General features: G+C 43.3%; 1 protein-coding gene across 1 annotated transcript in view; it reads left to right on the forward strand.

The window, feature by feature from the left end:
* lamb2l (laminin, beta 2-like) overlaps positions 1–22,533 on the forward strand; it is a 57,378-nt gene that overhangs the window by 7,090 nt on the left and 27,755 nt on the right. The window contains exons 2-3 of the mRNA XM_031794163.1: positions 7,190–7,261; positions 19,878–20,047. Of these exons, the coding sequence (XP_031650023.1) occupies positions 7,198–7,261; positions 19,878–20,047 (234 nt within the window). The 5' untranslated portion in view covers positions 7,190–7,197. The remainder of the gene's footprint in view (positions 1–7,189; positions 7,262–19,877; positions 20,048–22,533) is intronic.

Here is a 22,533-nt window from a genome sequence, read left to right on the forward strand (position 1 = left end):
TTTCTGCTTCGTGCAACTTTAAAGAAATGTGTTATTGAATGGTTGCCTATGCACCGCTGCTATCGAAACGAGTTCATTATGATGTGTACATTTAATTCAGTACTGTTCTGAAGCACTATTTGTCCATGAAAACACAGCTGGTATTCCGTCTACATGACACACACACACACACACACACACACACACACACACACACACACACACACACACACACACACGGCTTATCATTATTGTGTTCTAGGATATGAAAGCCAGGGATTATTTTGTCTAGTGTCCCCAGGTTACTTTATCTTTCATCTGACTTTTACTGGGGAGGCATAGCGGTGAGCACTGTTCCAACTGCATGTCTCCCTCCTATTAAAATATGTGTGTGTGTCAGTGTGTGTGTGTGTGCGCGTGCACTGAGTATACTGAACTGAACTGAATTATGACAGTATTATCTGGATTTGTATTTAAGTAACTGTCCAGTGAAAATGTCACTTTTTAAGGTTCATATTCTGTTAACATACCCAAATAATGCTGTTGACTCATATTTTTGTTCAAAGCATACATTTGAGAAAAAACACTTAAAAACTTGTATTTCAAACAGACCTGAGGAGGACGAGCTGGCCAATCAGTCTACTCGCATGAATATTTTTAATGACCGGTATACACCCACAGTATTCTGTTGTTGGGGTGCGCCCACACCATGCCAACACAGAAGAGCTGCTTTTTAACATACTTCATAGAAAACATTTCACTCATATTGCAATTAATTATAGGCAATATTTCATAGAAATCTGGAAAAACTGGACAGTTACTTTAAGACCCTCCGTGTTTTTCACTCAACTGTAGTCTAGGCCAGAGGCCTGGACATGTTCTTGGAAGTTCAGGATAAAAGGCTAGCAGAAAGAATCTAGTGTTGAGGGGGTTTTGACCTGTGTGTTCGCTGTGCTTTACTGTACCACCACCACCCTTAGGATGGATGTCTTTCAATACCTATTTTGACGGAAGGATGAAGGAGGTCATGTATTGCTCTTTTATTCAAATTGGAGAGCTCCTCTGTGGAGCCATTGAATTGGCATTTTGATTCACAGAGAGGATGTAGTTGGCTATGTTATCCTCTCCCCACGAGTCTGTAAACAGGTGAGCTATAGACATCTCTGTCTTGATTGGGACTAGATCGGGTTACCATTATGTTCTCAATGTCAACACACACACACATCCACTTTTTGGCACAAAAAAAAACACATGCAAGATCAAGATCAGACCATAGCGACATGCTTATAAAATCACTTTTCCTCAGGTTCTGAATCTGCTGCGGTTGCCCCGCATCGGACTCCATCTCAGTGCCCTTTCATAGAGAGGGTCAAAGGTCATGTAACCACAGAGCAGTGAATGTGAGGGCGGCTTTGTTCCGTTGTGTGGTTTCTGTGGTTTGGCTGGTTGACACACAACCTTACTGTCATCTCATACAAAGGTTTAACCCTTTAACCCAGTGGTCACCAACAGGTTGATCGCGATCAAAGTTGATCGCAGCAAAGTTGATTACTGTGAGATTTCAAAACCATTAAAACCATGACTTGAGATCAACCTTCAATGAATACAGCCATGTGCTGCTGTTGTTCTCAGTGAGTTCATGTTTAAGTGCTTACTCAGCGCTGTCCGCACTTTTTATTCAACACTTTTATAAGTCATGAACATGTTTGTTCTTCCCTACTTCCACTCGTGCTGCAACCAGCACTTCAGCTGTAATGAATGAGTAGGAAAGTGTATCGATAGGCTTGCTCCGTTATTATTAGCAGAGGAATATTTCACCTTCTCTGTTCATAGGAGTAACAACATGGATTTGTGCGGTGCGACTACAGTTTCGCCATCAGCTGGAAGACGGTGTCCCTTTTTGCTCAGCATCAGCAGAGGAAAGGGGGAGCGGAGGGACGTTGAGAGGCGGACCCTCAGTCTGCTGCTCTAACCCTCCACTGAGACTGACCATCAGATGCGCAGGCATCCATCAGCCCAGTAAAATACAAATAAATGCATGCTCACTCAGCTGTGCCTCACAAGTAATACAACAATTGATCTATTACCGGTGTGATCATATCGTCTACCTCAAAATGTTTATATAATTTTTTTTTTAATGGTCCGAACAACAATGGATTGGCAGAGCAATTCAAGTAAAGCTAATATGCGGTGATAATGTATTGGGCCTATAGCCTAGCCTACTGCACAAACCTCATTGCTACAGAACTGTTTTTAAAAGGGTAATGTTGCACAGACTTACGTTTTTTAAGTCATATAAAATACCAAATCTGAGCGGTTATCTCAGCTTGCATTTGGACTCAGAAAGTGATCTTGACTCAGAAAAGGTTGGTGACCACTGCTTTAGCCCTCAACCGGCTGGTAGAGCATGTTTGGCAATGGAGTTAGAAGTAGATATGAAAACAAATCTTCACCTTAACTTGATTGGTCAACTCCCCCAGCCCTCCTGCAGCAATTAACATAATTTGTATCCATCGTTTTGGGTTGCTGCAGTTCAGTGTTGTGGCACTCTGACTTTGCCCACTCAGAGGTCTGTAAGAAAACTCCAAATCAGTCACCAAAGATATGGGATAAACGGCAGGAATTCAGTTGGTGATGGATAAATTGTAACGGCTCTCTTCTATCTCCTCCTCTGACGAAGAGGTGGAACAAGGATCGGACCAAAATGCAGCGTGATGATGATTCATGATATATTTTAATGAAGGAAAAACTATACATGCCGAAACTACAAAAAATTATGAAAACCGAAACAGCCCTATCTAGTGCAAACACAAAGACAGGAACAATCACCCACAAAAACACTCACAGAATATGGCTGCCTAAATATGGTTCCCAATCAGAGACAACGATAATCACCTGACTCTGATTGAGAACCGCCTCAGGCAGCCATAGACTACGTAGACACCCCACAAAACCCCTAAGACAAAAACACACCACAATAACCCATGTCACACCCTGGCCTGACCAAATAATTAAAGAAAACACAAAATACTAAGACCAAGGCGTGACATAAATATTGCACATTTCCTGTTAGTAGAGACATTGAAGAGTAGAAATATGAAAATAAATATTTAAAATGTAAAAAGGATAAAAAGCAATATATATTTTAAATGTGCTCATCCAGGGGGTTGATATGTCAGTGACAAGTATGGTGAACTAATATGGTATGTATATTTTCTATAAAAAAAAATATTTTGGTGAAAAATAGGGTTGAATTGTTGAAACCACACTATATTAGGCGACATAAATTGACCCATGGAGTCATTTAATCAATATTCAGAAGGGCCTTTAAGTTTGCCTATAAAAGAACGCCTATAACAGTAATTAAAGACGCCATGTCAGGGATTTCCTCCTCTTCTTCCGAAGAGGAGAGGCGAAAAGGGTCAGAGGACCAATATGCGGCGTGGTAAGTGTCCATGGTTCTTTTAATATGTAAACATACACATGAACAACTGATTACAAAAAACAAGAAACATGTGAAACCCTAAACAGTCCTATCTGGTGCAAAACACAGAGACAGGAACAATCACCCACAAACACACAGTGACACCCAGGCTACCTAAGTATGATTCTCAATCAGAGACAACTAATGACACCTGCCTCTGATTGAGAACCATACTAGGCCGAAACATAGAAATACCCAAATGATAGAAAAACAAACATAGACTGCCCACCCAACTCACGCCCTGACCATACTAAATAAATACAAAACAAAGGAAATAAAGGTCAGAACGTGACACGCCACTTTGTAATTTAGTATCTAAAAATGCAGTCTGAATATGTGGGAAAGATGGTGGAAGAACCTGGATAATTTGAAATTTAAGAAAACCATTTTGATAGACATTGCACTATAAACACTAAACATATTAATTTCAATGTAATTGAATATTAATGTTTGGATGTGCACAATTATCATAACTACTCATTTAATGATGCTTACCTACCTAAAAAAAGCCATTGAAGCAGACCTAAAGTAATTTTTGTAGTATTATTGAGAAGAACAAAAATATAATGCAAATTGCCATTCTAATATGGCATTGCTTGTATGACCCTCTTTTGACTTCTCAACAGCCTGGTAGAGCTCTGTTAGTCCCCAAATAAACATAAAGTTTAACAAAAATATTGGAAGTTCTTATTTGAGTTGTTAGTAATAGTAATTTAATGTTCGACATGTTTATGAAGATGAGACAGTTAAAGGGTTAGGCATGATATATGAGAGTCCCTCCCACCTGGAACTAGGATTTCATGTTATTGAAAACCATAGTTTCTCTGACTTTGTCAGAGTTTAGTCAACTACTGTATGTCCTATTGATCGAGACTTACTGTATCAACTTAAAGTTGTTGTGCCACATTATGCTAAAGTAACACAGTTCAACCTTATCTTCTTATTTCATCCAATGAAAATATAGAGCATGTTTTTATTTTCTCTCCTCATTTCAACTTCTTAGTTAGTTAAGCTGTAATTCCTACATCATGTAGTGCACAGGGACAACCCTGTCTGCAACAGGAAGTACTTATGCCACAAACTCAGCAGGTTATTTTTCCCTGGACCGGAGGTCCTGTGTCGTCTCTCTGGTGGTCAGTTTGGATGCTCCCCTCTCCGGGAGCAGGGAGGGGGTGTCCCTGCACCGACGGCCCAGGGACAGCCAACACAGCACCCCAACCCCTCCCTCCCTCTCTCCTTCCCTCCTTCCTCCCCTCCATCCCAACTCAACCCCCCCCCCCCCTCACCCCACACACACACACAAAAAAGTGGGGCAGTACATTCCGCCTGCCTAGAGACCATTTCCCCTTTCACACAGTGGCTCTCAGAGTGACAGCTGAATTTGAATAAGAATCGCTGTCCACACTGCGCGCACAGACACACACACACACGCACGCACACTAAAAGTGAACCAGCCTGCAGAAAGCTTCTCACCACAGAGAGGACTGAGTTTACTTGCGTGGCTGTGTGAGTACTTAGATCTTATTTATGCTATTACTCTGTATAGATACATCACTTTTCAGAAGTTGGACCTAACAGATGTTGTGTCGGATTGTTTGTCTGAACAGGTTTGATAGTGTTGGGGGAATAAATCGATAAAGTTACATATCGCAATATTATTTTGGATGATATTATATTGATACTTTGACTCCAATTTGTTTTTGCTAGGTAGCGCTAGTCGGCTGTACCTGCTGTATTTTTCATCCTATAGCTTGCTCTCCATCTTTTTTTAAATAGTGAGACAATATTTTTTGCTCTTTTATTTCCAGGACCGATCAAAACACACTTTCTCATGGTCTCTCTTGTCTCTCTGCAGCAGGCATATAGTGAGCAATATGCTTGGAACATCAAATTTCAATAAAATCGCAGTATCGAATCGCAATACATATATCGGCACCTAAGTATCATGATAATATGGTATCGTGAGGTCCCTGGTAATTCCCAGACCTAAGGTTTGAGAACTTTGTCAGGTCTGCTAGTGTGTTGCACTTTTTAAAAAAAACTATATTTGAGTCTTTTTTTGCATACAGGCACTCCATTTTTGTAAACACATAATATCAGAGATTTATGTTATTATATTTTCATTATGGTGAATTTGTTGTACTTTATGTTAGATGTAACTTTGTGAGATACTGAATTGGCATTCTGCGGTAGATAAGTGTGTCTGGTAAACTGTCAGGTTTCTGTGGCATGTTGTCTTGTTTCTGTGGTAAACTGTCAGGTTTCTGTGGCATGTTGTCTTGTTTCTGTGGTAAACTGTCAGGTTTCTGTGGCATGTTGTCTTGTTTCTGTGGTAAACTGTCAGGTTTCTGTGGCATGTTGTCTGGTTTCTGTGGTAAACAGTCAGGTTTCTGTGGCATGTTGTCTTGTTTCTGTGGTAAACAGTCAGGTTTCTGTGGCATGTTGTCTTGTTTCTGTGATAAACTGTCAGGTTTCTGTGGCATGTTGTCTGGTTTCTGTGGTAAACTGTCAGGTTTCTGTGGCATGTTGTCTTGTTTCTGTGGTAAACTGTCAGGTTTCTGTGGCATGTTGTCTGGTTTCTGTGGTAAACTGTCAGGTTTGTGTGGCATGTTGTCTTGTTTCTGTGGAAAACTGTCTGCTGTGTTAAAATCACTTAATTTGCTCTTAACTGTTCTCCCTGTGGTTGTTTTATGTTGGTGGGAAACTGTGGTAGTGGCATTATGATGCAGAGCTGTCCTGTCCCAGTGTTGGACACTCTTCAGCAAAGTAGAGTGGCTGCAGTGAGGGGCCCTGATCCTCTCAAGGGTTTATACCCACAGAGAGACCCACCAGCCAGCCAGCCCCCAGCCCCTCTATCCCCAGGCTGCTGTAGGTTGGGAACCAAGCAGTGATAGGGTTCTCCGCAGTGCAATAGCCGCTTGTTGTTTTCTTTAACTTTTCCCCGCTCTACTTGTCAATACTCAGCTTGCTGAGTTTATTGGGATTGTAACACTGCAGAGTTTTTTATTTGATTGGGATTGTAACATTTTTCTCTTGTTATTCTGCATTATAGAGGAGCCATGCAGGTTTGGTCATTGGCCATATGAGAACAGCAGCACGGGGAGTTAGCTATCCCTGTACAATGGATATGACATCACTGTGTGGTACCGGCATCCCTCGGCCTCACTACTAGTACATGTTTATCTGTTACAGATGCAAATGTACAGTGTTCTGTATTGAAGGTTTGTTTGAAGGATTGCTGGTGGGATTATGTTAAAAAAATATTTGCCATGTTAACGCATATTGAAAAAAGTATTAGAAATTGTACTATTGTCACTTGGTAGGATGTAGTACTATTTGACAACAACTTTAATTTGTTTGAGCCAAGTCAGATTAGAATAGTTGGACATCTGTAATCTGTGTTCCCACGCGCAGATCTGTAGGGAACATGCTCGGTCACATTCAGTCCTTAGAGCTGTGTTTGTGGAGACTGTGCACACACAACTCCTTTCTCTCCACAGTGTCACGACACGGTCACAGAGGCACCCCTGACCCCCTGAGGTCCAGTGTGTTAGGGTCAGCAGCACATACACACATTTCCTAATGGATTTATTGATATAAATAGTTGGGCCCTCCAGCGTTTCAATAGAGGATCATTGTGTATTATGATATTATGACATTGAAGACCAAAAAGACCAGGTATATTTTGTCTTATTCACACATACTCTCTCCTACTCTGTGTTTCAGCCTTCCGGATGGCCTTCTGTCAAATTCGACTGACATCCGCCATGGCTGCATATCTGGGCATATTTATTTTAGGTGAGTGGAAGTTTCAGTTTGATCCTGCTCTCTGTAAACACTGTATTACAGTAGGTCTCTAAGGTGATGTATTATCTATCTTGGTGGATGAGCAACACATCGCAGACAATATAGATGTAGGATCTTAGTTTGAGCCAGTTTGCTACAGCAGGAAAATAATCCTGCAGCAACAGGAAATGTCAATTATTATGTGGATTATGGACATTATGGACATTTATCTAAGGGTTGGTACGTTTGTTGTAATTTCAAAGTGGAAATGAACAATTTCAGAAGCCTTTTTTGCCCTTTCCTGCAGTCAAATGACCCAGTGGCTTCATGGGTGGGTGGAATGTTATTCATATTTTTCATAATTTCATAATTATTAAACATAATCTTTTTTCTATGTCAAACGGTTTTGTTATTTCAGTCTTCTGCGATCGATATAAAGTGTAATATTGGGATGCAAACTCAAAATGTAATACATTTCAACTCTATATCTGATGTGGTACAGGTGTCTTATACACATAACCATGTGTGTGAGGTGTATACTTTTGTTTCAAAGTAGATTTGTTTAAGACTACCAAGAAACACTCAGTGTGACCCTGATTTAGCTCACTGCAGTAAAAGGTTCAACCTAAAATACACTACACATTTAAATGTCCCCCCCCCCAAAAAAAAACACACACAAAAAAAAAGACAAAATAAATAAAATAAAATGTTTTTCCATTGCAGGAAAGTTCTCCTGCAACAGGGTGATCAAATTAATTCTACACCTGTATGTCTGTGTACTAACTCTATATACCTTGATTCTAAACAGCCCCTCAGACATTGTGTTATTATTGGTCCTGTCAACAGACAGACATGGCTCCCCTTTCTCTCTCCTGACTCTTTTATTATCCACACTCGTGTTTTCCCTCCTCTGTCATTAACTGTTGACACACATGGCTGCGCCCTCTCTGAAGAGGTTCAATTAACAGTATTGTGTGTGAGCGGCTCTGCTTTCTACTCACCGACGAAAGGTACACACAAAAGACAGGGGAAACTGTCCACCAGAGAGAGGGGCGACTAGACTACAGTCCTCTCATCACCCCCATCCAGAACCACAGCGCTCTGAGTACACAAATACTCTCAGTGTTGAAATATGTATTGTTGATGTTAGTCACTCAGAATCAGCTGCTTACCCTGAACACCAGGATGAATGTTGTATTTCATGAGTTTATTGACCATTGAAAATACTCATTTTCCAACTCTTACTTACCTGAATCAGCTATGGGCATATTATGTCGTAGACTCCCACACTGGAGGACAACAATAGTTTGAGGCATCTGGTTTTGGAAACAGGCCTTGATGACCTTGTACTATACATAAGAGCTCCACAGGCCACAACAACTCACTGTTGTCTCCACTCCTCCAGTCACACTACACTAAAATAAATTATGTGTTGCTGGGTTGCAGGCATTGGGTCGCTTATGGGTTATTTTCTTTACAAAACTGCTGGGATATTGATGCTGGGTTTTTGATGCTGGGTTATGGAGGCGTGGCTTAGGACACTTGTGTAAGCCATTAAGATAGTCCTTTTTGGCTTCCCGGGAGAGTAAATGTCATCCCAGTTCTTCTGTTCTGTGGTTATCACATGTTAAGGTTGGGTTGTTTTTAACCCAGTATATTTTTGCAGTGTAATGTCTGAACTTACTTTGCTCAGAACCCTGTGTTTGTGGTTCTTTCAAATCAAATCAAAGACACTTTTATTTGTCACATGAGCTGAATACAACAAGTATAGACTTTAACGTGAAATGCTTACTTTACGAGCCCTTTCCCAAAAATGCAGTTAAAAAGTAGAAAATTAACAAATAGATAAAAAGAAAATAGAAACACAATAAAATAACAATAACAAGGCTATATACAGGCTATAAACAAGGAGTACTGGTACCAAGTCAGTGTACTGGGTTACGAGGTAGTTGGGGTGATTCATTGAGGTAATATGTACATGTAGGTTTGATTAGGTGATTGATTGAAGTACTATGTACATGTAGGTGGGAGAGAAAAGCAGAAAGTCTGGGTAGCCGTTTAATTAACTGTTCAGCAGTGTTATGGCTTTGGGGTAGAAGCTGTTCAGAAGCCTTTTTGCCCCAGACTTGGCTCTCTGGTACCAATTACCGTGCGGTAGCACAGGGAACAGACTGACTTGGGTGGCTAGAGTCTTTGACAATTTTTAGGGCCTTCCTTTGACACTGCCTGTTATGGAGGTCCTGGATGACAGGGAGCTTGGCCTCAGTGATGTAATTGGCCGTACGCACTACCCTCTGTAGAGCCCTGTCAGTTGCCATACCAAGCGGTGATGCAACCATTCAAGATGCTCTCGATGGTGCAGCTGTAGAACTTTTTCAGGATCTGAGGGCCCATGCCAAATTCTTTCAGCCTCCTGAGGGGGAAGAGGCATGGTTGTGCCCTCTTCACAACTGTGTTGGTGTGTTTGAACCATGAAAGGTCCTTAGTGATGCGGACACCGAGGAACTTGAAGCTCTCGATCGTGCCCACTACAGACCCATCGATTCCCTGTAGGCTGTCTCATTGTTGTCGGTGATCAGGCCTTTCACTGTCGTTTCGTCAGCAAACTTAATGATGGTGTTGGAGTCGTGTGTGATCACACAGTTGTGGGTGAACAGGGAGTACAGGAGGGGGCTAAGCACGCACCCCTGAAGGGCACCTGTGTTGAGTGTCAGCGTGGTGAATGTGTTGTTGCATACCCTCACCACCTGGGCGTGGCCCATCAAAAAGTCCAGTACCCAATTGCAGAGGGAGGTGATTAATCCCAGATACTTAGTTTAGTGATGAGCTTGTAGGGCACTATGGTGTTGAACACTGAGCTGTAGTCAATGAACAGCATTCTCACTTAGGTGTTCCTTTTGTCCAGGTGGGAAAGAGCATTGTGGAGTGCAATAGTGATTGCATCATATGTGGATCTGTTGGGACGGTATGAGAATTGGAGTGGGTCCAGGGTGTCTGGGATGATGGTGTTGATGTGAGCCATGACCAGCCTTTCAATGCATTTCAGGGATGCAGATGTTAGTGCTACGGGGCGATAGTCACTTAGACAGGTTAACTTGGTGTTCTTGGGTACAGGGACTCAAGTGGTCTACTTGAAAAATGAAGGTTCTTCAGAGGGCGTTGCGGAACTTCTTATAAGCTTCTAGATTTGTGTCTCGCTCCTTGAAAGCTTCACTCTAGCCTTTAGCTCAATGTGGATTTTGCCTTTAATCCATGGCTTCTGGTTAGGATATGTACGTACGGTCACTGTGGGGACCACGTCGTCGATGCACTTATTAATGAAGACGGAGACTAATGTGGTAAATTCCTCGCCCGTTATACCCTCCTTGCCTAGTCTCTCCTACTTTCCCTTCCTTCCAACCAGTGGTTCTGTTTGAGAAATAGAAGCTTTCCAAGGTGAGCTGGCAAGCTTCTATTTCTCAAACAGAACCACTGCTTTTTTGTTACCTCTCTCCAGGAGTGGGTTGGATAAGAATTAGATCAGACAGTTTAGCCCTGGGGTCTGGAGAATCCTATTGCACAGCACACTGAAATTAAAGTTTGAAGGATTTGATTATTTAACATATCCCATATTTATGCAGCCAAAAATCAAGACTATAAGGAAGTGGAAGTAAGAGAGACTAGGCGAGGAGGGTATAACAGGGAGAAGAGGAGGAGAAGGAAGACAGAGGTTAGTAATTGGTGGTTGTATACTACATAGAGAAAAGAGAGAGCACAGCAAGGGTGTGAGAGTAAGAAAAGCTCATTAGTGTCCATATTCGAAAGAAAGGGGTGATAGAGAAAGGGAGGGCTATTAGAGCACAACTTCATTACCAGCAGTGTGAGAAAGCAGAGAAAGCCCAGTATCTGTGCCCTGCAGCAGTTGCACATACAGACTGATGCACCACTTTCCTCAAATCAATCAATCAAATTTGATTTGTCACATGCACCAAATCAAAGGGTGGAGACTTAAAGATATTTCCTGGTTGCTAAAATTCGAATTGTTTGCCTAATTTCAGTTTATGTGACAAATCAAGCAAGTATTGTGAAGATAATCATTATAATCAATCTAAACTGCTGTGAAATATTTTTTCCATAAACAAAAATATTGTATTTTCAGCTGTTTGAAGTTGGTGTACAAAACTGAAACTAAAATACGTAAAAACCTAACTTAAGACCGGGAAGCATAGAAATAGCACAAGTAGAACAGATCTAACGCTTCGTAGACTTGTTTTCAATGAGAATGACAGATCTATAACTAACATTTCTGTGTGAATTTGGTTGGGTCTCCCAAAAAGTTACGTATTGCAGCTTTAACTGTGAAATGCTTGCTAATGAGCCCTTCCCAACAATGCAGATTAATATATATATACAAAATAAACAAAAATAGTAACACCAGAGGAGTAAAACACACAACAATTGAGCTATAAACAGGTAGTACCAGTACCAGATCAATGTGCAGGTAGGTGTATGAGGAATTTGAGGTAGATATGTACATGCAGGCAGAGTAAAGTGACTAGGCATCAGGATAGATAATAATTGTAAAAAAAGAGCAGCAGCATATGATGAGTGTAAAAGTGTGTGTGTATGTGTGTTTGTGTTGTTGGTATGCGTGTGTGTGTTATGTGAGTGTGGGTTTTGTGTGAGAGTGTCAGTCTCGTGTGTGTGTGACTGTGTATATGGTGTGTATATATAGTCTTGTGAGTGTGCATAGAGTCAGTGCAGATAGTTCAGGTAACCATTAATGAACTATTTAGCAGCCTTATGGCTATTTAGAAGTTTTATGGCTTGGGGGTAGAAGCTGTCTTGGAGGCTAGAGTTACCGCTTCCAAGAAATGGAACACAGACATGGACACATAGAAGAAATCTTGCTAGGACCTTCCTGATGGGACGGCCCCAGCCGGTGAGGGTAGGAAATAACACTTCCGCCACGCTGAGCCTTAACACGGGGGCCCCTCCAGGATGTGTGCTTAGTCCCCTCCTGTATTCCCTGCTCCAGAGACTTCTCCAAAAGGTGTAGAGGAACACCCAGAGTGTGACACAGAGTTGCACTTACTTGTTTCAGATGCTGACACCCCTCCTGTCACAGCACCACAGACTCCAGTGCCAATGACTTCTCGTGGCAGATTTGTCAAACCACCGGACAGATATGGAGAGTATGTGCAGTAATTAACACATAGCCTGCATAATGTGGCAGAATAACCCCGCTGCAGCTATGAAGGTGACTGACAGTCTACCACCTTAGGTTAGATTAATTAACATTGAAGAAACAAGGGAATGTTTAGTCGACAGAAAACGAGTTGATGTTTCATGAGTTGTTTACATATTCATATGTTATTAAGGAGACACAAGTTTATTACAGAGAGATGGACTATAGACAGCCATTCATGTAATGTGATGTCTTGACACATTTTAGAAACACACGTACTAAAAGATTCAAAGAAAGTTTGACGTGATGTACTGGAAGTCTTTTTTTGTAGCGCAGGGCACTAAAACCGCAGGTGTGTATGGTGTTTCCTCCAGAGCAGCGCAGCACAGCGCAGGTTGAGTTTTATGTAGAGAAGGGATTTGTCTCTGCTTTACTGTGTTGCTGCCATTGTTCTGCTGACTTTCACCAGTCTCTTAGTACAAAAGAGGAGCCACTCCTCAAACAGCTGTTCAGGCGAGATCTGATGCTGTAATGGTTCTGTATAGCTTTGCACTTGCAACTCCACCCGTTGTTTACGTAATGTATGAGGTAATTGCTATACAACACACAAAAGGTATTGGAGTTCTCTGTAAAATATCTTGACAACCAGGGTTGAATGGATGGAACCTGAGTATGACAGGGTTCAGCCACCATAACTTAAGATGCCAGAACAGTGAGCACTGAAAGCTTTGATGCTCTGAATGATTATTTTTCAACTTCTCTGGTCATGTAACACAACCTAGGGTAGCCTAGTGGTTAGAGCGTTGGACTAGTAACCGGAAGGTTGGAAGTTCAAACCCTTGAGCTGACAAGGTACAAATCTGCCATTCTGCCTCTGAACAGGCAGTTAATCCAGTGTTCCTAGGTTGTCATTGAAAATAAGAATTTGTTCTTAACTGACTTGCCTAGTTAAATAAAGGTACAATATTCAGTAATCTCACAGGGTAAGCTTCTGTTATTTAAATCCAACAGAATTTGGGGCATTTCTGGAATGTCTGGCAAATGATAGGTTACTAGCAGCAGCTCTTGTCTCTGTATTGGTTGTCAGAATGGGCCTCTTCAGGGTTCATTGGTGACTGAGGTGTGTTTTGACAGAGGAGTCCGGTCCACACACACATACAGTACATGCAGCCAGTGAGGTATGAAGTGTGTTCCGGTGACTACTGTCTGTCTGCCTTCCCAGCCCAGGAGCCAGACAGCCGCTCGCCACTCCTCTTCTCTTCCACCTGGGCGTCATCGTTTCTTTCCCAGGAACTCAGCTCTAATCCAGTTAAAGACAGATTACCGGGTCTTGTGATTTTCTTAAACCCTCCCTCTCGCTCCTTCCCTGGGTGGCACTGGCACAAAGTTCAGACTGCTAGGTATTCTGGGATATGTGCCCTTTTGTCCTCACTCCCCTGCAGTCAGGAATCTGGGTCATATTCTCTGTTAATGACTGTAACTGGGAAACATCTATTGGAAGTGTGTGAAAGTGTTACCTCTTACCTTCAATCTGTATCAGTTGGTGCTTTGCTATGTTCTGCCCTACTGTACAATCAATACAGAACAGGATATTTTCTAGACTGTGTCCTGTTCAGTGGAGGCTGCTGAGGGGAGGACGGCTCATAATAATGGCTGGAATGGAGTTTAATGGATGGAATGGTATCAAACACATGAAATCCATGTTTTGGATACCATTCCATTTAATCTATTCCAGCCATTATTATGAGCCATTCACCCCTCAGCAGCCCCCACTGGTCCTGTTCAATGTTAAATTAACCATCAGTGAGAATGTGTACAAATCTTCCAATCACAGCACGGCCCCCTATAGTTATCTGACTCACAATCCATCAATTCAAGGGATTGTCTAATGATGACAGTATCGTGAGTGACACACTGGGCTTTAGTGCTGGGAGGCCATTCCACTGACTGGAGTATGGTGACAGAGAAGAGAGGGACCTGAAGGGACTGGATTCAAATACAACAGATCACTGGAGCTATGATACTGTATGCTTGACCAGTACACTTGGGCTCCTGAGTGGTGCAGCGGTCTAAGGCACTGCATCTCAGTGCTGGAGGCATCACTACAGACCCTGGTTCGATCCTGGGCTGTATCACAACCGGCCGTGATCGAGAGTCCCATAAGGTGGCGCACAATTGGCCCAGCGTCGTCTGGGTTAGGGGAATGGTTTGGGGTAGGCCGTCATTGTAAAATAAGAATTTGTTCTAAACTGATTCATCTAGTTAAATAAAATGTAAAAAAAAAAATAGGGAGTGAGGATTCAGAGACAGCTTGTAGGAGCTGCTGTTATTGGATATGGGTCAACAATGACAGTTATGAGAGCAGTGGACCAACTGATGAATAGCCTATGGAGAGATGATCTCTGAGCACAGTTAACAGTGTTAGATCCAGTAGAGGAAACAGATGTTGATAGGTCCTGGCCATAGCAGCTCTGACAGACAATGGATTCACTGCTCAGCTCAGTGCTCAGTGGCTGAGAAAGTGTCAGGTAGTGTGTGGATTAAGCCTGGACTCCCAGAGGAAGGACAGCTATACTACTGAAGCCCAGTAGCGTGGAGGATCCATATGCTGTCAGCCTGACTGCCTAAGCCTGGTTCCTCTGCCCTCCCTAGTCCCCTGTCCCAGCCCATATAGCGATAAGCACCACAGAGCATGTTGGACGGGCCCTCCACACTCCAACACACATGTTCTACCTCTGCACAGGGGCATTGTGGGATGGGGCGGAGTGTTTGGAACAGTCTGTGTCTGACACCTGGAATGTTTTTCTTAATAAATACACGTTTCCCCTCTCGCAGTCTCCCTGCATTTTTACTGTAGCGCCCGGGACAGAAGGGAGATGGGATGTTGGGCAAGTGTGTGTCTGCCTACGCCTTCCTTCTTCGGCATGCGTGTGTGTGTGTAGCTACGTGGCGGGCGGTGTACAGACACGTGCTTGACCAACGCTCTAATCAGACTGAGAAACCAGCTGTTGTCAACAGCAGTTTTGAAACCTACGAAAGCCCTGTGTTTTTCTCTGCACGCTCCAGTACGTTAGCATTAGTACCCGATCTAACAGTAACGTTCTCACACATGTCGTCAGGAATGAGCTCAAAAGGTGCTACTTGAGACCCCGTGATGTAAATGGTAGTTTTACTTTATATGTGTCTATTTCCTCAGTGATTTTCGTGAGCAGCTGTACCTTGAGTTTTAAGAATAAAACATGAAGAGGCATTGAGCAGAAGGGACAACAGTGTCTACACTGGTCTGCTGTGTATTAAACAATGGGTGCTTAGGTCGGATTTGAAATGGTCTTTGAAGTGTATGTTTTTGTTATTTTTGTCATTTTTGGGGGGGAAAAGACAGATGAATGCAATAACAGAGTAGGTGAATGCAGACCCTGGGGTGGCTTTACCAGGGCCCTCCCCAAATACACTCTTACACAACACATGCACACACACACACACACACACACACACACACACACACACACACACATACATACATGCACACACGTTCTCTTTGCTAGTCGGTGCAGGAGAAAACAAGGTAAAGGATATATTACAGATATCGTATCACCCACCAGAGAGGAGGGGGGCTTGACATCACTGTCAAGTCTAAGAAGTCGGAGCTATTTAGAAAAATGATATTTGTGAGTTGTCTGCAAACAGAGCACCCGTTTGCAGTGGTGCCTTGTAATTATCAGCCAAAACCCAGACTAGGTGCACTATATATTTCAACAGCGGTGAGAAAATAGAAAAGTCATAAGGGAAGATATAACTCCAACACCACATACTGTCATCATAGTGAGGTGGACAATTCAACACACTGAGATACAGAAGATTGCAGCTTAGAGAAGCCATTAGGCTCTGCATCACTGTCAGAGATAGCTTGTCACAGCCAGGGAGGGGTCCTAAGTGTCACAGTCACTCCCACCCCCCCCCGCTATCTTTGTCCTACATCTCTGGTGAGCTTCAGGTATTCTCTGTGGGCTAATGTACAGCACTCCTAAACAGACTTTTCTGTTTGCCCAGGGAGAGTCGGATATGTGCAGATATCAACATTCCTAAGGTCACACTTTGATTTAACTGCAGCTTTACTGTACCTGTACATGTGTGCGAGTAGCTGAATGTCTCAGGTTAATCAAGGCCCAGTGGCATATTGCCTTGTGTGAATGCTTTACTTCTCCTTTACTGGAATTCAGGGAATCTGCTTCAGTTAAATATTTGACTTCAACAGGGGCCAACTCATAGCACAGGTAAAGGATCTTCATTTGATCACCCTGTTGCAGGAGAAGGTTTCTGAAGCTTGTAATTTCCACTTAGACATTTCAGACTCGGCCCTATGTTTACTTGGTTCTCCTTATCATGCCCTAATGACTGGGTGTCTATGGGAAATATGATATACTTCATTTCTCATGGGTAACACAGGATGTTTTTAATTCCACATCACACCTTCCACCTCCGTCGTGTCCCAACATGCTGTGTGTTTGATGTCACCTGGGCCTCTGATGTTGAAAGGGGCCCCAGCGATCTCTGTATCTCTTTACACATCTCTAGCTGCCTCTCTATTTCTCCCGCTCTGTAGAAAGTCATCCGTCCCCCCCTTTCTTTTCTCTTCCAACCTCTTCACTCTTTCTCTCTTGGCCTTTTTTTTATTCCCCTCACTCAATCACTCTCACTTCCTCTCTTGTTGCTCTCAACCACGATGAGAGTGGGTTTTCAGAGTCAGTGACGTGTAGACAACATTTACGTGGGTGAGAGGGACAACAGGGTGTAATAATAGGGCAATTCTGCAGTGGCCCTGGCCCCTTCTTACTTTGTACACAAGGGTCTCCTCCAGGTGCAGAAGGAGCTGTGCAGTTCATAGTTCACAGGTTATGGCAGTGCGTTAAAGATGAGGTCGCAATAACGACAACAACAACATTTATTGTCTCTATTTTAACAGCCACCATTCAGCTGTGAGGAGCCCGAAGCAGCACTAGCAGTAGTATGTGAGAGAGTCCAACCAGTGTCCTAGAGACAGTTTAGGGGAATCAGTGATTTATTTACCTCTCTTCAATGTTCACCTCAGACTCCTGGCTTTAAGGGCAGTAAAGCCCTTACTTGACCCTCGTCCATTAGATTTCAATCCCTTTTTGACCACACCCCTTTTGACCACACCCCTTTTGACCACAACCCTTTTGATTTGAACAAAACTTTCCAGACATATTTGCTGATGGTAGAAGTGGTCAGAATGTTACTTTCTGGACCTGACTGACAAAACATTTAGGATAGAGGTGCTCAAAGTTGACCCATTTTGCATACACCACCCTACCATAAAGCATCCATGTCTTCATTACTGGAAAAGATAAATGGTTGAGACACATGCATGCTCTTGAATACGGTCCGCCAACCGTCAACTTCAATAGGAATGTCTCTTCTACGATTTCAATAGATTTCCTATGGAAGATTGAAATTATAATTTAAAACAACTGATATTCCCATTCAAGTCAACATGCGTGGACTTCCAACCATCTTTGTACCACCGTTTGAAAGTAAACATTTAGTTTTTGTTCCCGTTTTAGTACATTTATCAGCCAAAAGCTGACACCCATCCTGTATTCAAGAGCATGCTGTGTCTCAACCGATGGTGGGAAAAACACTAACAACTGTAGCATAGTCTAAGCTACAACATTTGCGAAAATGAAGAATATCGTAGTTTATGTGTTTTTACATAATTGATGTTAAAGGTAAAACAATGATATTATTTGTATTAAAAATAACATTTGTTTCAAGAAAATGTGAAATAGTTTGTAAGCTTTAACTGGTATCAGACTTTTCCAGGGATGAAGACGTTGTATTTCTCATGGTAGGTCTCCTGACCTCAGAGTCCGGAAAGGCTGTTTTGACGTTGTCGGCATGATGCATGGATAATGAAGGGGGATGTGCTTTTTTACTGATGGGTTCTCCTTTGTGTCTTTCTCACTCAAACACCCACATGAGCAGCCGCACACGCCTAAGTGCCACCCCCTTCCAATACAACTGTTGGATTTTGAAATCCCAAAAACGTGAGGTCTCAATCCCCAAGGAAAACATTTTACATCTCAGAGAACTGATCAAAGCTCAGCCAGAAATAAGCAAAACTCTGACGGAATACTGCATTTACAATGGCCTCCTGTCCAGACCAGTGCGTCAGGTCTTCCTCGCTCACCATGTGAGTCGTGTCAGCCAGGCTAAGGGTGGAGTATGCAAAAAAAGGTCAACTTTGAGCATCTATATCTCCTAAATGTTTTGGTATTCAGGTCCAAAAAGTGACTTTTTGACCATTTCTAAAGTTTTGTTCACAACAAAAGGGGTGCTCAAAAAGGGATGGAAATGGAACGACCCCTATGTAACCTGATGTGATACCATTATTTACTGTCACGACCTCCGCCGAAGTCGGCTCCTCTCCTTGTTCAGGCGGCGTTCGGTGGTCGACGTCACCGGCTTTCTAGCCATCGCCGCTCCATTTTCTCATTGTTCCATTTGTTTTGTCTTGTTCCCTGCACACCTGGTTTACATTCCCTAGTCACACTGCATGCATTTATTCCTCTGTTTCCCCCCATGTCTTTGTGTGAAATTGTTTTGTTATGTGTTTAGTGTGATGCGCCAGACTGTTTTTTCCCCCGGGTATCGTATTTCGACCCGTTGTATGTATTTGTCATACATTTGTATATTTGTGAGTGTTGTCACACTTATTGACTTTTACCTGTGGCTGGAGGATTTTGGACGCAGTTGCGTCTGTCTTTTGTGCTGTTGCCAAATAAAAGTGTGCCTGATCACAACTCACTGCTCTCCTGCACCTGACTTCGTACCAGTAGCGCACAATCTTTACAATTTACATTAGTTAACTTGACACGGACTCTATCTGCCCTGTCTGTCATGACAATTACTACAGATCTGCAACGGAAAATAGTTACTGCGTTTACATAGAAAATATGGCATCCTGTTACATGTATTTTGTTACTCCCCAACGCTAGTAGTAACCCAGTAACCACTGTAGAATTGTCTATGATGGAAAACAGAGATGTTTTCCTGTGATTTCCCAGGCAGGGTGGGACTGTAACGCACCTAGCGTAGCGTACAGGAGTGGCTGTATGCAGAGTGAGCTCATCCTCTGGTCCTGCCTGCTGACTGAACACTGTAAACACTATGCTCTTAGTGATACAGATATCACTCCTGTGGAAAGACAAGCCCATTGTCTCCAGTCACGAAGCATGAAGTCATTACCCTTAAGTTCTCTTTACAGACCGCAAATATAACATGATACCTGAGTATAACTGTGTATATGTCATTTATTTATGTCTCCGATCTCCATAATATTGAACTCTTCAATCCATATCCTTTATAAATTATATAGGAACTAATCTGGAGGTGTTTTGTGTTATTTTCCTTCCTCTTCCCTTGTCCTCAATCCCCCCTCAGCTCTGAGTGTTGTGGGACAGCAGCTCCCCTCCAGCCCGCATGGCTGCATGGAGGGCAGCTGTTACCCGGCAACAGGCAACCTGTTGATTGGCCGAGCCATTAATCTCAGCGCCACCTCCACTTGTGGTCTTCATGGGCCTGAGCACTACTGCATAGTCAGCCACCTGCAGGTGAGAACACACACACGCACACACACCTGGACTTGAACCTAAACCTATGTTGGAAATAAGACCCCATTTTCCGTCTTACCCCACAATTGGTCATGTCTCTCAGTAGAAGTCAGGATATCCGGTGAGGGGCTTGTCTGTTTCCATCTCTCAATGTCCCAGGTGTACAGCGCATCCTGCCTCCCTCCCTCCTCCCACCCCTCCCTACATCCCTCCATCCCTGACACATGTTGACTTGAAGTCTGCATGTGTGTGTTCTACCTCATTGTGGGCAGCAGATATGGCAACACATTGTGGAGTGTTATAGGGTTACATGATTGACAGGTGGTGACTGTGGAATGGCTCTTAGCGCAGGGCGGGACATAGAGACAGCCCCTCATACTGTAGCTCCAGGTGGGAACTATCATCTGTCAGTCAAATCACTCAACTGCTACTTCACCGGCCCACACCAAATACCCCTGTCTCAATCAGTTCTAAACATTCCACTGCGTTTTTTCTTATTTTTCGGTAGTTGTACTCCTTTTGTCCTGGTTTTCTTTTTATAACAACTGTAGTGATATGTGCACAGAAAGTATGATTTAAAAAAAACGTTTGCCTGTTCAATTCATTTTGGAACAAATGCAGCTACTGGTCACTTCCTGTATCTTCCTACAGTAATCTGATGATGTCAGTGTAGTGGCTGGTCCTACAGTAATCTGATGATGTCAGTGTAGTGGCTGGTCCTACAGTAATCTGATGATGTCAGTGTAGTGGCTGGTCCTACAGTAATCTGATGATGTCAGTGTAGTGGCTGGTCCTACAGTAATCTGATGATGCCGGTGTAGTGGCTGGTCCTACAGTAATCTGATGATGTCAGTGTAGTGGCTGGTCCTACAGTAATCTGATGATGTCAGTGTAGTGGCTGGTCCTACAGTAATCTGATGATGTCAGTGTAGTGGCTGGTCCTACAGTAATCTGATGATGTCAGTGTAGTGGCTGGTCCTACAGTAATCTGATGATGCCGGTGTAGTGGCTGGTCCTACAGTAATCTGATGATGTCAGTGTAGTGGCTGGTCCTACAGTAATCTGATGATGCCGGTGGAGTGGCTGGTCCTACAGTAATCTAATGATGTCAGTGTAGTGGCTGGTCCTACAGTAATCTGATGATGCCGGTGTAGTGGCTGGTCCTACAGTAATCTGATGATGTCAGTGTAGTGGCTGGTCCTACAGTAATCTGATGATGTCAGTGTAGTGGCTGGTCCTACAGTAATCTGATGATGCCGGTGTAGTGGCTGGTCCTACAGTAATCTGATGATGTTGGTTTAGTGGCTGGTCCTACAGTAATCTGATGATGTCAGTGTAGTGGCTGGTCCTACAGTAATCTGATGATGCCGGTGTAGTGGCTAGTCCTACAGTAATCTGATGATGTCAGTGTAGTGGCTGGTCCTACAGTAATCTGATGATGCCGGTGTAGTGGCTGGTCCTACAGTAATCTGATGATGTCGGTTTAGTGGCTGGTCCTACAGTAATCTGATGATGTCAGTGTAGTGGCTGGTCCTACAGTAATCTGATGATGTCGGTTTAGTGGCTGGTCCTACAGTAATCTGATGATGCCGGTGTAGTGGCTGGTCCTACAGTAATCTGATGATGTCGGTTTAGTGGCTGTTCCTACAGTAATCTGATGATGTCAGTGTAGTGGCTGGTCCTACAGTAATCTGATGATGCCGGTGTAGTGGCTGGTCCTACAGTAATCTGATGATGCCGGTGTAGTGGCTGTTCCTACAGTAATCTGATGATGTCAGTGTAGTGGCTGGTCCTACAGTAATCTGATGATGCCGGTGTAGTGGCTGGTCCTCCAGTAATCTGATGATGTCAGTGTAGTGGCTGGTCCTCCAGTAATCTGATGATGTCACTGTAGTGGCTGGTCCTACAGTAATCTGATGATGTCAGTGGAGTGACTGGTCCTACAGTAATCTGATGATGTCAGTGTAGTGTCTGAGCCAAGTCCAGGGCTGGGGACTGATCTGCAGTAATCTTCCTATGGGCTGTTTGTTGTGACTCTCCATCAGAGGGGCTCCCGTCTGGCCCCACGACCCACCTGATGGACTGGAACTAAAGCTTTAACGCTAGCCCAGCTTCCACTGGATCGAGGATGGGGGAGGATGGGGGAGGAGGAAGGAGCCAGTAGGCTGAGACACTCATAAGCCACCATCTTCCTGTGTCAATGAAGATCAGTCAAATCAACGTCTTAGATGAGTGCTGATGAGTGCTTGTTATAATTTGAGTGTCCGCCGAGCTTGACTAATGGGAGGTCAATATGTCTAAGATGTGAGGAGAGGCAGAGAGGTTTGGCGATGGAGGATCAGTGTAAGATGGTAGCCTTAGCTTGAAGAGAGGAATACTTTTATAAGACGAGGTCCTAAATGAGGGTGTGAAAAGGAGATTTAGGGTTTAAAGCTGGTGGGACAGTCATGTGCATGTGTTGGGGAACCCACCTACTTATACACACT

Source organism: Oncorhynchus kisutch, linkage group LG17, assembly GCF_002021735.2.
Source record: "Oncorhynchus kisutch isolate 150728-3 linkage group LG17, Okis_V2, whole genome shotgun sequence".
NCBI lineage: Eukaryota > Metazoa > Chordata > Actinopteri > Salmoniformes > Salmonidae > Oncorhynchus > Oncorhynchus kisutch.